Here is a 15,462-nt window from a genome sequence, read left to right on the forward strand (position 1 = left end):
ATGCATCATCTGTGAAAAGTCAACACAAAAGAGCTGGGGACCCTTTTCCATCAACGTCCTCTTAGCGGAGCGTTCTTTAGGAATGTTATCTTTTCGTCTTCAATCACGTGCCCTGACTTACGCAAATGCTTACGTCGGCAATCTTAAAGAACGGGATGGTTCCGTCGTGCCCGCCAACCCCAAGACGACCTTTGTCTCTTAAAATTCACGGTTCGATGACATCATCAATCTTACTGTAGTGTCGTCACAGTTTAGTGTTACTCCACTCTTTTCTTTGCACGACTTCGTATGTAGGACACTGCACAAAGTAGACTTTCTATTTTTGTGTCGAATAGAGGTTAACCCTAAATACTTGTGCCGTATGCACGGAAATAATTTGGTTCGAAACATCTGAGGAGTTTTTACCATATCTTTGAGCTCGTTATCGCCAGGTTCCTGATAATCTAGACCAAATCTGTGGGTTAGCTCGAAAGGGTCAGATAGCTGTGTTTCTCCATCTGATATCGCTCTGGAAAGTCTTCGAGTTGATGGCCGCCTGCAGTGGTTCAGCAAAAGGGCAAATGGCCACGTCGTTTCCAGTGAAGGAAAGTTTCTATTTGCTGGTTAGCCGTTTCTGCAAGACTGAGTTTGCTCTTCGTGCGTCACATCTGTGTGTATGCCTTCTCATCATGCAAACGCAGTGACTCCCCTGCAAGATTCATCCGTGCGCAGCTCATTCAAAGTCATTAAATGTCGATCCGTCATTTTGAGCAGCTACATATGCATTCCTCTGCGTCAGAGTGAAGCGCTCCGAGACCTTTTCCTTTCACTGGGAGAAAAAAAAAGACGGATTCTTCGCCTTTTGTGCGCTCTCTTTGTTGAAGCGAAACTTGCAATGGAGTCCTGACCTACTAATGCTTTGTGTTTACTCGAGTAATCTCCCGGTTAATGAGAACCGCCTTCTGTTTCCGTCAGACAGGCAGGGCGACTACGAGCTCCGCTGAGGTGGTCTAGCGGCCGGGCTGGAAACGCGCGATTTCCACACCACCAGCAGACATGGAGACCAGCCAGGAGGACGGCAAACTTGCGGACGGCGTCCTGGCCGACAAGGACGGGACAACAACAGCGCTGAACGGCACGGAGAAAAACCACCCCGAGGAAGCCGAGACGAAAAAGGATGACCTGCCCGAGAGGGGAAACTGGACGGGGAAACTGGACTTCATCCTGTCTTGTGTTGGGTTCGCCGTGGGTCTCGGCAACGTGTGGAGGTTCCCATACTTGTGCTATCAGAATGGCGGAGGTGAGTCTTCTAAATTCACATTTTCTTCATTTTGTAACGATTACCAGATTAAGACTGAGTGTATGAAGCAACTAATGGCAGCATAAATACTTTATGTCGTGTTCTAAATGGCACGGCAAGGCAGGCGGTCGGACAGGCGTCATTTGTATTCAGAGTGTGCCCCTGACTCTACTAGTAGTAGTGGTGAAAATTGCAGTGCAATCAGTGTTAAAAGCCTCTCATTATACCGTGGGATTGACGATGTAGTGAGCACGGCTCTACCCGTCTTCGTGGCTCAAACTACACCCGACCCGTACGGCTCTCCGCTCTACCGTGCCCGGACATGATTATAACGCCCTTTCCGCTTTCTTAGTCTAGCGAACCATTTCTGAATTCTTAAACTGTTCCAAAGGACTGTGTTCCTTCTACTGTAGTTGCATTCAAACTGTACCCGACACTAGCTTTGTAATGACTAACTATTTGACGTCCTCGACTGTTCACTGATGGCGAACATATTCTTCCATTGACCTTGATGGGCGTTTAATCATAGAAGACACGGACCGAAAATAAGCAGAGTGGACTTGATGGCCACTTGAAGTCTTTCTTTTACCGAAAATAGAATTTAGATTTTATACTGGGCACGTATTGTAATTCTATCTTTGGTTTTTGACAAGCTGAATGAATGATATACCTAACATTTGACATTGTTCATTGTTATTTTTTATGCAAGTTTTGCTTACAATATGAACTTTGTAGATTTTTCTAAAGCATTTGCAATTCGTGGGAGAGTGATGTCATTATAATTCTTGTCATTGTCACTGAAGGGACCACCCTAAAAGATTGATAAATAAATAACTAGATAAATTGTACTTTCCCCACAAAATTAGGACGACACAAATGCAAAATTCCTGGGGTATTTTTTTCTTTATTCTTCAGCAAGCTTCTTCCATCCAAGAGGACAGACTATACAACAATCATTAATTTTTGATGCAGAGGCGTTGTATATCCAACATGTCTTTCTCTATTAACACACTCACGTTTTCATTTCTACCGCGAATGAAATCCAATAAAGCTGAACTATTTAGTCAGTAAGATGAGGCCAATTCCTCAATCATCTACCAATTTTGGCAGTTATTGCTTTATAGCTACGGTGCTGGTAACTGCATGTAAATGTCACATAAAGAACATTGAGAAATTACCAAGGCTACCTTTATATAGTCAATGCTTACGTTTTATTACGACTGGGATCTGAATAAGCAATCTTTCACGTAAACGTTATTCTTGCTACATATAATCAAGCTGTCTTTGAAATTACATCCTACGTTGATATATCGTCTATCTTAGTCACTACAAAATGCAGCCTCCGTGGTAGTTAGCTTCAATTTGCCGGATAAAAGAGAATAAAATATCTATCTGATGTATTATTGCCAATTCATATGGCACAGCTTATGTAAGGAGAAAAACCTCTTGATGTAATGTCGCAATATTTCTTCATCGTTCTCATAAATTTGACAAACTGTCAATGTTCCTGCAATAGACTATCTTCAAATTTAACTCACAGTTACTTTTGATTTGTGCTATGACAAAAAAGGGCAAGTATTTGTTTAATTCTTACTTTTTCTTCCATTGTTGCTCCTTTTCGTATAGAAGAAAGATGTTCCTTCAATACTGTAGAGAAAAAGGAGTCGAATCAAATTAGTCAGAATTTAGATTCAGCGTTTAGACAAGAGTAGACACATGCTATATTCCTCTACATTGTCTACTCTTTACATGTTACTTGCAAGTATTCCTCGGGAAAGAATTTGTAATAAACTTATGATTGATAATAACGAGTATCTTTGTTATATGTTATCACAAACGATAGAAATTGCTTCGGAAAACCCTTCCGTTTCCAAAAAGACAATCACAAAATTAGATAAACATGTTTAACAGCAAGCAGATGTTTTCATAACTACGTTGGACTACGAAGACATGCCGTAGCAAGCATTTGGCATTTAGCACTCCCTTCTTTCCCTCGGGGTCAGTGACCCAGGAGGGGAGCTACAGCGGCAAAGGCCAAGAGTCAATAGCGCTCGGTCAAATGTCGGCGTTCTATTGGTGCGGGCTGAATACAACTGGGGATAATGCTTCTTTTGTCGCGTTCTGCCTTGTGTTGAACAAGATGGGACGATTTCTTAAAGTGTGAGAGGTTGTGGGCACGGTAAGGGTATTCAAGACGGGGAAGACGAACAAGAACATAGTTACATGCCATTGAAATACATGTTGTTTAAAAGCATATATATGATAAAACATATAACGTTAAAGTTCTCGCTCAATATCCTAGAAGCTGGGTCATGTGTGAACTGACAGAGGCATCACATGAATACTTGCGTTGGAACAAACGGCACAACCGAGGACGTTATATAACGCCCTTGGCACAACGTAGCACATTATAACACTATGAGGACACACAACACCAATTATAATGTTTTGTTAATGTAACGTTACGACAACAACATGAAGCGCCTATGCTATACCTGAAGAAACATCGCTCTTACTTGATATCGATAAATTTGCAATAATAATGTATGATCATCTCTTAAGAGGTTTCGTAATGTTGAGGAACTGTTATTATTCCAAAGTTCATAGATAGGACTTAACTTTTTATTTTGCATCAAAATTGTGCACGGTACAAATACTACACAAAGTACAAAATAAATGTATAGAATAAAGCTTAACATCCTAATTAACATAACAATAAGGGCTAACATAAGGCATTTATATAGTGTTATAACATTGCCTCTTTTTCTCCAGGCGCCTTCCTCATCCCGTACTTCCTGACGCTGTTCCTGGCGGGGATTCCCCTCTTCTTCCTGGAGACCAGTCTGGGCCAGTTTCTCAGCATAGGTGGGCTGGGCATCTGGAAGATATGCCCGCTCTTCAAAGGTATGTTCAAGGTAGTATGATAACCCTTGGCAAAGAGTGAGCCACCCTGGCTGAAGAAAACAAGTAAAAATAGCAAAAAAATGAGCGTTTAACGAAAAATTCTTAGAAAATATGTCGCGGTGTGTTGGTTGTATTATTTTGTTCTAGTTTGATACATTAGCTTTGTTAAACCCACAATAGCAACTTAAGTTTAGAACCCTATTCTGTATACCGTATGTACGTTCATTTGCTTCATCTTTCCATGTTAGAATATAGATGATTCATTTCTAATTAGCCCATACAATCACTTCACGTAAGTACGTTAGTATTTGATTTTATTCACTTGCAATTAGCCCCATGGGCATGAATTTGCTATAAAACATTATTATTATTGTTATTGTTATTACTATTATTATTGTTATTGTTATTGTTAAGACAGCTGCCCATGAGAACCGTGAGAAATTAGACCCTGTGGCCCTCCAGGGTATTAAAAAGATACCCTGTCCGAAATCTGCGGAAAGTCCCCCACAATCCCCTGATTCACGATTCCCTTTAGACATAAACCCCAAAGGTCCCGGATGACGCAGGCGATGTTGTCTTATCTTGCAATAATGAGGTCGGTCTGTTAAACGGGTATCAACTGGAATTATGGGCTAGCCCTTTGAACCACCTCTTATGTACATCCTACCAGCGTAACGTTGTAAGGTTAATACAGCTCTTACATAGTGTGTCATCGGATGGGCAGAGAAACCTTCAGATGTTAACTCCTTCAGGGGAGGTCACAGATAGAGCCAGTCGAGAGCACCGTTCAATATGAAATAGGGTATTACAGATCATTTTCGTCAAGTTATCCAAATACGTTTTTTTTTTCTATTCACAAAATGTCCTGAAAGTATCCGCCATTGTACTGCTCAGCCGAAAATCGTGAAAATGAGAATTGGGAGACCTAATTCCAATTATCTCCAATAGCATTTGCACTCTCATCCCACAGACAATAAAAGTCTCTGGAAGTACTAGGCTATTCGCTCAATGTTACATATTAGAAGGGCTTTGCTCAAATCAACATAATCCTATAACTACCGATTAGATATCCCAGCATGCAGTTAAAGAAGTACCCGGATGTTAACGCATGGTGAAGTACCCGGATGCTGACATATGAGTGCTGTCTTAGTTTTACTTTGCTACGTAGTATTTGTGATGATTGTCTTGGAACGACTCAAATACTTCTCATTTATTCATAACCAGAGCTGGTGTGAAATGTAAAACTTCATCCGAGAGCCGCCATGCATTTAAGAGTAGAAATTGGCTTTATTAGCTAATTACAAGCTATTTAATTTATCCTTACCGAAACATAATTATTTTTCGAGCAACATTTTAGTCAATAAAAACTACATAGCGCAGTCTAATAAACGTCTGTTCCACCGGTAATGACTCAAGATGAGAGTCTGGCGCCGGGGGATGGGTCTGAAATTGCAACTTTGCAAATCTTCTCGTCTGTGATTGATAAAGGCAATATTCGTGCCATAAAAAATAAACGAAGTCTCCTTACTCAATTTGTCATTGTCAAAGGGCCGCGCAGTTTGCTGAGAAGTTAACAACTGTGTAGATATTAGGGGATATTAAGCATAATAGACTAGTTCCAGACGAGACATTTGTTATCTAGACGTAGTTTCCCGTCTGTTCCAATTATGGTACGGTAGCCTACATACTATGTGAACGTAATTTTGACGTTTAAGTTTATGAGTTCTAATATTACTAGTATGTTTTGGTTGTAACTATGATTGTAAATCATTACCTTCGCTGAAGGGTATGTTTTAGGTACCATTTGTGTGTGTCTGTGTCTGTGTGTGTGCCTGTCAGTCTGTCTGTTAACAGCATAATAAGTCGAGAAGCTGTGGACACGGTATTTGGTATATGTATGTATATGTCGGAAAACGAAGGTCAAGTTTGATAATGGCTCGCTAGCGGCTTTAATGGTACTGCAGCTGAACCTTCGGTTTTGATATCTCGAGTTCTGAACATGATTTTTGCATGTGCATCGATGCCTTTAGGTGTGGGCTATGCGGCTGCAGTGGTGTCATTCTGGCTCAACATCTACTACATCGTCATCATCGCGTGGACTCTCTACTACCTCTTCAGGTGGGATACCTAAGATTATATAGATAAACGTTCTTTACAAACAATATTAGGAAACAACCACATACACATTCTTGTTTCTATGGCATTTCTCGTTTGTGTCATTCCAACGATAGACAGATTTACATTTATGCAGCATTAGTATCTAAAAAAATATGAAAAAGATTTAGATCTTCGCTGCTAGTTCACAGCATTTTAGAGAATTCCATCTTTTCATGAGTTGTGAATTGTGTATCTATATCATGTATATTGAATGTGTTTTTCCAGCTCGTTCCAGTCCGTCCTGCCATGGGAGCACTGTGAGAACGACTGGAACACCCCAAACTGCTTCACAAACTTCACCATCCTCAGAAATATGACCAAAAACGAGACCGCCAACTATACAGACTCTACAAGGGAGTTCTGGGAGTGAGTATTACACCTACATGTATTGTATGAAACCAGTGTGGATACAAAAGTATCTAAAGAGTAGTAACGTCGGTGCAATGGCCAAGTGGGTAGAGTGTTCGCCTTGCATACGGTAGGTCGTGCATTCGATCCCCGACCGAGTCATACCAAAGACTTGTACAATGGCACATGCTGCTTTCTCTGCTTAGCACTCTGCACTAATGAGGAAGAGTACGGGAGTTAAACACACATCACTACCAGCGGACTAGCCCCTGCTGTAGCGGCTGGTACAACTGTGTGGCCCACGGGCTACATAAATCGAGATGGGTGCCACCCCTAAGCTTCTGTTACAGATGTACGGGCAACTTTAACTTCTTTTAAGTTTATGGACAAGCTATCAAGTTACAGTCAGATGGAAGATCAACCTTTCAACAGATATGTTGTAATAACCAATGTGCCGTCAAAGTGGGGAAAGGGAAGGCACATGACATTAAGTCAATTGGGGAAGGCATGTGACATTATTACCAAGGTCGGGTGCGCAGGAAATGATTACAATGAATACAAATTGTGACCTACAAACCTCTCTGTGTCATATGACAGTGGTTATTCAAAATGTGCAATCAATTTTAAAATGAAATTTGGCGTCTTGCCTTAAATGTGTCAGACAGAAGATAGTTAATTTTGATGAATAGCAACACATGTCGGGTACACTTGTCTTCTGTGGGCAGGACAACTGCGATAAAGAGTACGACATGTGATGTGCCTTCGGGATGATAACTTACTCTCTGCTTGATTAATGCATCACAATTCATCCCTCTGACGCTGTGCAGAAGCTTATCCTGATGGAACTGTAATACACATCCAGATCCCTATACATTCTCTCCCAAATCTGACACACTGACAACAGGTTGGCCAACTCTTAACTCTACAGAATGAAAAATCGACTCTGAGAAATCACGACTCCCTTTTTATCACCAGTAAGTGATGTATACAGAGACATCGTGATTCGTTTTTCGTATCTGGTCTTCAGTAAATGGAAAGTCACGTTTTATACCTGAGATAACGTGAAGCCAATCAACCCCGTCTTTTCTGATGAGCTCGTTCTGTCGCTCTTTACTTGTACGTAATAGGATTTCATTCACATCAGGGACTGCCTCGCCTCCATGGCAGAGTAATTAAACCTGCATCATGACTTATTACTTGAAAGGTTTCGACAAAATGATGACTTGTAGACAGAGCTAGTAAACATATCAATTTATGTGGGAATAGTGGGGTCACAGGAGGTCTTGCTCTCGGTGGAAAAACAACAACAAAAGAAATCACACAGTTGTGCATGGTGTTCACCGTTCCTGTCATATGACACACTGTTGAACACTGTTATTTTTGCCGTGAATAGTTTCAATAGGTTGGTCAAGTTGATTCAACACAGTCTTCTCAAGCAAGGAATCTTATTTTTCTTCAATTTCCAAGCAGATCCTACGGTAGCATAAGAAAATATCTTTAACTTCATTCAGGCTGTGACAAGTACGGTACATTGTGGGCACTAGGCAGCAGGTTGGCAAAGGAGTGTAGCCGGCCTAAGAGTGTCCATTGCCAATGAACACTATGTGTCGGCTACTGTCCCTTGCCATTTTTTGATACAATCTATGCTACCGTAGGATGTACTTGGAGATGAATTCTTCTTCTCTTCGGACATCTAGACAACCTGTCTTCAATTGCACCGATAAGATAAGTTCACTTTTCACTGATGAAGACAGCAGGCAGGTTGTCTATAGATAAGAAGCGTTGCGTACTTACTAGAAAACTAGATTGAATGTTTAATGTTTCTCCAGGCGAGGAGTACTACAGATGACGGATGGTCTCCATCAGCCCGGGTCAGTGCGCTGGGAGCTGGCGCTGACTCTGCTCCTGGCCTGGATCATCGTGTACTTCTGCATATGGAAGGGTGTCGGCTGGACTGGGAAGGTACGGCGCATATAATGTTGAAGTGTTGCCCGTGGGTAAAAAGTGTGCCGACGTCTGAATCTGATAAACAACCGAATGACCTCAACGGCCAGACAGCCCCAAGAGCAACTCAACTAGGGGTTGAGTTGACTTGTTGCCTGTGAATGAGGATGTCCAATTGCCAACTAAACCCGCAGAAAACCGTGTTTCTTGGCTTAAGTTACTTTTAGATAAACGTCTAAATTTACATACATTATAGGTCTTTTCGTAATAGCTTAGTAGACAAAGATGCTAAGAGGTATTGTTGTTGTAATTTTGTTTAGGCAAAGCGGGAACTGCATGCGCAAACACTTACTTGAAGCAATGTCATGTTCATAGTTAGGGTATGAAAACTTCCAGATTTCTTCATTGTCGATGACAAAAGATAGTGTATGCTATCTGAAAGGTCTGACAGTTTCCAAAATCATACACACTTGTTTGATTAGCTGCCTGTTGGCGTGGTTAAAGCAATGTCATTGCTGCTTGCACCTTAGCTTTAGCTAAAATACTAATTTTTTCAGTAATGTTATATGTTTGATTCCTCACTTTGATGCGTTACGTCAATGAAAGGTTTACACGGTGACTGTAAACATTTCTTTCTGTCTAACTATTGACCACTGTAGGTGGTGTACTTCACGGCGCTGTTCCCGTACTTCGTGCTGTTCATCCTGCTCATCCGCGGAGTCACCCTGCCCGGGGCGTACGACGGCATCATGTTCTACATCACGCCCAAGTTCGAAAGGCTTTTGGACTCTAAGGTTCGTACTGTCCCTTGTTATAATTACCTCCAGAAAATGACTTCCGATATAGGGTACTTTTTTGTCTCTGTGTACACTATAAATCAAGATACCTTTGAATCGTTTTATTTCTATTTTGGTATTCTTGTAGTTTTAGAGGTTCTGACGCGCACTGAAGCATTTAATTTAGGTTTTAAATAGAGAAGTGTAGATCGACACCCATTGTCTAATTAATCGTAGCCTGGAGCAAATTCGCTACTCTCTAAGCAGAGGCTAGGCACCAGCTTGCTATGCCACCTTAGACATAAATGGAAACAGGTTTTGAAGATATTGTTATTCCTTTCAAATATAAGTGGGTACCAAACACCACACACTTACTTTACGGAAGTTTGTGTCCAATGGCCTCTTGCTTGCTTTTGAAAACGCTACGAATAGAATATTATGGTCCACACTTCCAAATACAGTGTAATTATCGACTTAATACTTTCTGAATATATGTATCTTAGACTGTTAATTTATTATTCTAGTGCACCTGTATAAACATTTGGTTAGTTTTTGGATTTGTGTTTCAAAGTCATGAATCCCCAATTTGAAGGAAACAGCAGTCACTAGTAGTACAATTCTTAAACCACAACTACCGTAACGGAAGCTGCCATAGTGTTTTTCTAAAAGAACTCTAACCTTGACATAACACTGAGGAAAGTCTTATGCCTTCATCGCCATGCGTATTCCCGTCAGTAGATTATTATCACCAGCATGTAGAGTTCATAAAGCCTTTATTGAAGACGTTGATCATATTCACGTACCGGGACCTTGAGCTGTAGATATATCAAACGCACTGAAGTGTGTCGAGACAGATTTTCCATATCACCCCACTCTTTCATACACCTCACAGGCTTTACATATCAACAAGCTCTCAGGGCAAATGTTAGACTAGCAATCATCTAGTTATCGATGCCATTCGCGCACTACTGAACCACAATGGCAAAAGGTCTATCTGCTGGTGCGTAACTGCATCGTGTTGGGTATGTGTAGGTATCTGGTAAGGATCGCATCAACACGTGTGCGGGTCAACAGCCATTTTGTGTTACCATTGCCCGGGGCGCTGCGTTTCGGTGTTATCACAAGCTCGGGATTTCTTATGAAAGAAGATCCGCCACTCGTGTCTTATACTTCTTTGACTGGATAAATATTGAGGAGTAATTATATCCTGAGTTTATTTTCAACTCAAGATAAAGGATTTCTTGGTAATATGCAAATGTTTACTAATTAAAATCGTCTCCAACATTATACACGCGTTTCTCTCGACTGTGCGGATCTATTTTGAAACGAAATTCCAGCAGAATATATAGAACTGCTTGCTATGCCATCCACTTGACGCTTGTAGATTTGTACATGCTTGCAATGTTGATTTTCGCCTGTAAAACCTCTCAACATTGCTATTATTCATATCTACGAGTATGTTCGTATGTCTCATGTTCGCGCCTGGCAAGATGGAAAGAGGCGGAGTTGATGCCAAGTCACTGACAATATTTCTCTGTGGTGTAAGGAATGTAGGAAAACGTTCCATGCTGGCAAAAACATTGACAGCATTTCAAATTTTGGTTCTATATCTTATTTTTCATCTATCGGCATTAAATGCATTAACTGGAACGGAATGAGAATCTCCTAGAGCCAAAGACTTTCCGTGGTTATGACGTCAATAGCGAGCGTTCAATCATGGGCTTTAGCAACTGAAGATGACGGGACGGGAAGATGGCATTTTTTGCCCTTTGGCCATGCAGAGATCTATTCACATTTTCTTTGATATGTAACCAACAGATTCGTCTCAGGGCTAAATGATTCCTGAGAATGTTCTGTGAGGGAACGAACTGGCGTAATCTATGATATAGGCTGAAGACGCATTTCGTAGGAAATTATGACATTTAAAGCTTTTTACATCAAATGGTCACCATGTAACAAGACCTGACGGCGTGTCCGAGGTTCAGGGTTCAGGTTACATCATCATATCGTTCCTCGCCAGTACTGCAGTCAGGTCACGGCCTTCTCATTCGCAGGTCCCCGGTTTGGGTCCCAATACGCAGCCCTGTGTGATATGTCTCATAGTTTGGGTAGGATGGCCGAAACGACACTCAGCTGAGTTCACCCGTCCCCATTTCAATAGGTTGTATCTGGTCATACCTACTCCGCACCTGACTCTGTTCGGGCTCACCCATTCCTTCTTTGCCTGGTATCCAGCCGTATTATAGCTCCCGAGTCAGGCTCGCAAAGAAGACAGAAGAGACTCGGGAGCAACAATACGGCTGGATACCAGGCTAATTCCTGCCGGGCAGGTGAGTAGAAATAGGACTGAAGCAGCATTGTAATTGAGACCAGCTCATCTCACTAAGAGTGAGGACTGAGTGACCCAAATAGGGGAATCAGGAGTTCGGTTAATCTAATTCTATAATACTGTCAATAATCCCCTCTGGAACAGTTTACATTGTTGTTGTGTCTATCTTAAGAATCTTTCATCCTGAGTGATGATACCTGGCATTTATATGGCAGAACTAGAACATCTCGAGGACGCTTCAGTTTGGCATACTATATTTTCTCCATAAGAGGATAAACTTGAAGCTAATTCCAGTCATTTTACGATAGCAGTATCATCGGGCAAGAATATGTATAGTTGCTTACCACAAGAATATCAAAAGTCTTGAAGAAATATCTATGCTAGATGGTATATGGTCCTAATCCTACATAATCCCTACATAATCCATCAAGATTAGGTTTTCCATTATGTCGGGGGACCCATCGCCTGGGGAAACATGTTCTACACTAATATCTTCTCTAATCCTCCACAGGTGTGGATTGATGCCAGCACGCAGATCTTCTTCTCCTACGGGATCGGTCTGGGCTCTCTGGTCGCCCTGGGCAGCTATAACCAGTACCACAACAACGTCTACAAGTAGGTCACTACTGCGGCCTTAGTTGCAATGAAAGTTTATTTTATCTGCAAGTAAGTTATTGCCCGAGGGCTAATTGCAACTGTAACATACAGAATACATAGTAAACATAAATAAAAGACTTTGGTATAGATAACAATGGTGACAAGTGGAAACAAGTGACTATTCTAGCAATAATATATGGACTGCTGAAAGCTACGATCTAAGCATTTGGGGTTTGATTTTTTCTGGAAGCATTGGAAGGCGGAATGTCCCACGTTTTCTATGATGAGTGGGTTATGTGACGTTAACAGGGTTATAGTTTTGTTTATGTCAGTAAATGTTTGGCCGAGTGGGTAGAGTGTTCGCCTTGCATTCGGTAGTTCGTAAGTTTGAGCCCCGCCGATTCATACCAGAGACGGTGCATGCTGCTTTCTCTGCTTAGCACTCAGCCACCATTCGGGGAAGAGTATGGAAGTTGAACACACACCACTACCAGTGGACTAGCCCCCTGGTAGTGATTGCACAAAGTTGTGTGGCCCACTGCTACTGTAACGGAGATGGGCACCGCCCTGTGCGCCATCCGGCACGGGAAGGACGTTGACTTTTGACCTGTCCTTTTCCTAACCTTACCGTATTCATTGGTATTCATAGAGGCAAAGGGCAACCTGTCACTCACGTTCCCGCCGTTGTGGCTTGCCTTGTGAGATAAAGAACTCAGTTGAGTGAGGTCACCGAAAGTGTAAAGTGGTAGTCTCCACTGCTATCCGTCTGCGTCGTGAGTCCTGAAAGGATGAAGTTTGATACCGTACGGGGGTAAATGTTGAATGTTAAATGGTACATGACGCACAGTAGAGATGTGGACACTTGCCTCCAGAGTATCAAGAGGACGTGAGGACTGAGATGCGGCACGATGGCGGCGCTGTGGCCGAGCGATTTTAGCGAATGCTCAACGAATTTCATCGATAAAAAACCAAGCTTTTTTACGTTGTGTCTTTTTAGTCATACTTGAAAGTTTTGCATGATATCCCCACTTTAAAGTCAAGGGTAACGCAAATTCAATCTAGAACGCAGCTGCCCTGCCAACGTGTGACAGTCCAGTAAGATACCCATAAAGTAGACTGTGTTTGTCGATGTCCATGATGAGGTCATCAAACTATTTGCCTAAAATGTTGAAGAGTATGTCACAAATTATAGATGGGATCTTAAATCAGCGTCCGACCTCCAGAGTTTCCTAATAGTTTCGTTATGTCCTCCCCTTGTTGCCAGGGACGCGTTGATCGTGTGCACCGTGAACAGCTGCACCTCCATGTTCGCCGGCTTCGTGGTCTTCTCTGTTGTCGGCTTCATGGCGAGCGTGCAAGGCAAGGAAGTGAGTGAGGTGGCGGCATCAGGTAAGGGTCGTAATGTATGTTGTTACAACATACCCCATCTAATCTTATGCTGTATTGTATTTGTATGCATACATGTGTCAATGTTGCCAATTAAAAGTTGCACTATTGATGATATACTAACATTAAAAGTTGTAACATTAAGTTTATGCATTCTCTATTGCACATTTATGAGTATTGTAGTCTCCGTTGTTCTTTAGATTCTTTGCGTAGAGTCATAGTCTGTATAGACTGACCGACAGTAGAAATAGTAATAGTAGCTAACATATTAAAGCATGTTACAATGGAATTATGGAATACGTCCAGCAATTCTTTCTTTTTGACTTCAAATCCAGGACCCGGTCTGGCATTCCTGGCGTACCCATCAGCTGTGATTCAGCTGCCCATCTCTCCTTTCTGGTCCATCTGTTTCTTCCTCATGCTGTTGATGTTGGGACTGGACAGCCAGGTATGTGTGTTGTTCCTTTCTTGTGCTGTAAATGTACATGTTAATGTTAATGTTAGGGCCAAGAATGTGTGCTGTTCCTTTTCTCTCCTGTTGATATTAATGTTAATGTCGGGCAGCCAGGAATGTGTGCTGTACATGTTAATTCATCGTGCTGTAAATGCTAGAACTGGACAGCTATGTGTGCTGTTCTTTGCTTAGAGAGGATGGTAATATTAGGGTGGGACGGTCGGTATGTGTGCTGTTCCTCCCTTATGTTATTGGTACGTGGACTGCGCAGCCAGCAGATATGTGAGCTGTTTCTTCCCGTAGCCGGTGGAATGGCCTAGTGGGTAGAGTGTTCGCCTTGCATTCGGAAGGTCGTGAGTTCGATCCCGGCCGAGTCATACCAAAGACTATAAAAATGGTACATGCTGCTTTCTCTGCTTAGCACTCAGCATTCGGGAAAGAGTATGGAAGTTGAACACACACCACTACCAGTGGACTAGCCCCCTGCTGTAGTGATTGCGTTGTGTGTGGCCCAGGGCTACAAAACAGAGATGGGCACCGCCCTATGTGCCAGAAATGGGCACTGCCCTTGGCGCGGGTAGGGTTTAACTTTAACTAACTTCTTCCCGTCGTACAGTTCTGTACCCTGGAGGGGTTCATCACTGCTGTGGTTGACGAGTGGCCGCACTTGTTCCGCGGACGGAAGGAACTGTTCATCGCTGGAGTCAGCTTCATCTCCTACCTCATCGGACTGTCCCAAATCACTCAGGTGCGGTGTGAAGAACCTATTCTCATAAAAGCATTGTTTGTACGCTCTATGGTGCCCATGGTGTCGACGTGGATCCTAATATAGCTCCTCGTCTGTTGTTTAGCGCCCTGCACTGCACCTACATGCGTCGTGGCGTCGTAACTGAGGTAGAGTGTTGGGCTCGGACTCTTGAGGTCCCGGGTTCGCTACCCGCCGCGCCCCCGACGCTGTGCCCTTGGGAAATGCAATTTACACGACATGCCTCACTTCACCCATGTGTAAAAATGGGTAACTGACTTTGGTTGGGGAGGTAAAAGAATAATAATATCCTTCTGTCTGTACTTAGTTTGTGACACTGTGACAATACATGTAAGTTACAAACTTGAGTGCAGTGCCACATTGTCCATGTCTGTCGGGACGCAAAAACAAAACCCACAGGCTTACAACATAAAGCAATGGCAGCAACTTAGTGATACAACTCGTACTTACTAAATCTTGCTGTTTTTAAATCTACCCCAGGGAGGCATATACGTCTTCGAGCTCTTCAACTACTACTCAGCC

The 15,462-nt window shown here is 42.4% G+C and overlaps 1 protein-coding gene across 1 annotated transcript in view; it reads left to right on the plus strand.

Moving 5' to 3' along the window:
* The first annotated feature begins 717 nt into the window (after positions 1 to 717).
* Positions 718 to 15,462, plus strand: part of LOC118416081 (sodium- and chloride-dependent GABA transporter 1-like) — a 17,102-nt gene continuing 2,357 nt past the window's right edge. Inside the window, 11 exon segments of the mRNA XM_035821139.1 lie at positions 718 to 1,279; positions 4,052 to 4,183; positions 6,214 to 6,301; positions 6,566 to 6,706; positions 8,518 to 8,650; positions 9,292 to 9,426; positions 12,249 to 12,352; positions 13,599 to 13,723; positions 14,056 to 14,168; positions 14,791 to 14,922; positions 15,421 to 15,462. The exon segment at positions 15,421 to 15,462 is cut by the window's right edge and continues 1 nt beyond it. Of these exon segments, the coding sequence (XP_035677032.1) occupies positions 1,036 to 1,279; positions 4,052 to 4,183; positions 6,214 to 6,301; positions 6,566 to 6,706; positions 8,518 to 8,650; positions 9,292 to 9,426; positions 12,249 to 12,352; positions 13,599 to 13,723; positions 14,056 to 14,168; positions 14,791 to 14,922; positions 15,421 to 15,462 (1,389 nt within the window). The 5' untranslated portion in view covers positions 718 to 1,035.

The sequence above is a fragment of the Branchiostoma floridae genome, chromosome 5, assembly GCF_000003815.2.
Source record: "Branchiostoma floridae strain S238N-H82 chromosome 5, Bfl_VNyyK, whole genome shotgun sequence".
In the NCBI taxonomy this organism is placed as follows: Eukaryota; Metazoa; Chordata; class Leptocardii; order Amphioxiformes; family Branchiostomatidae; genus Branchiostoma; species Branchiostoma floridae.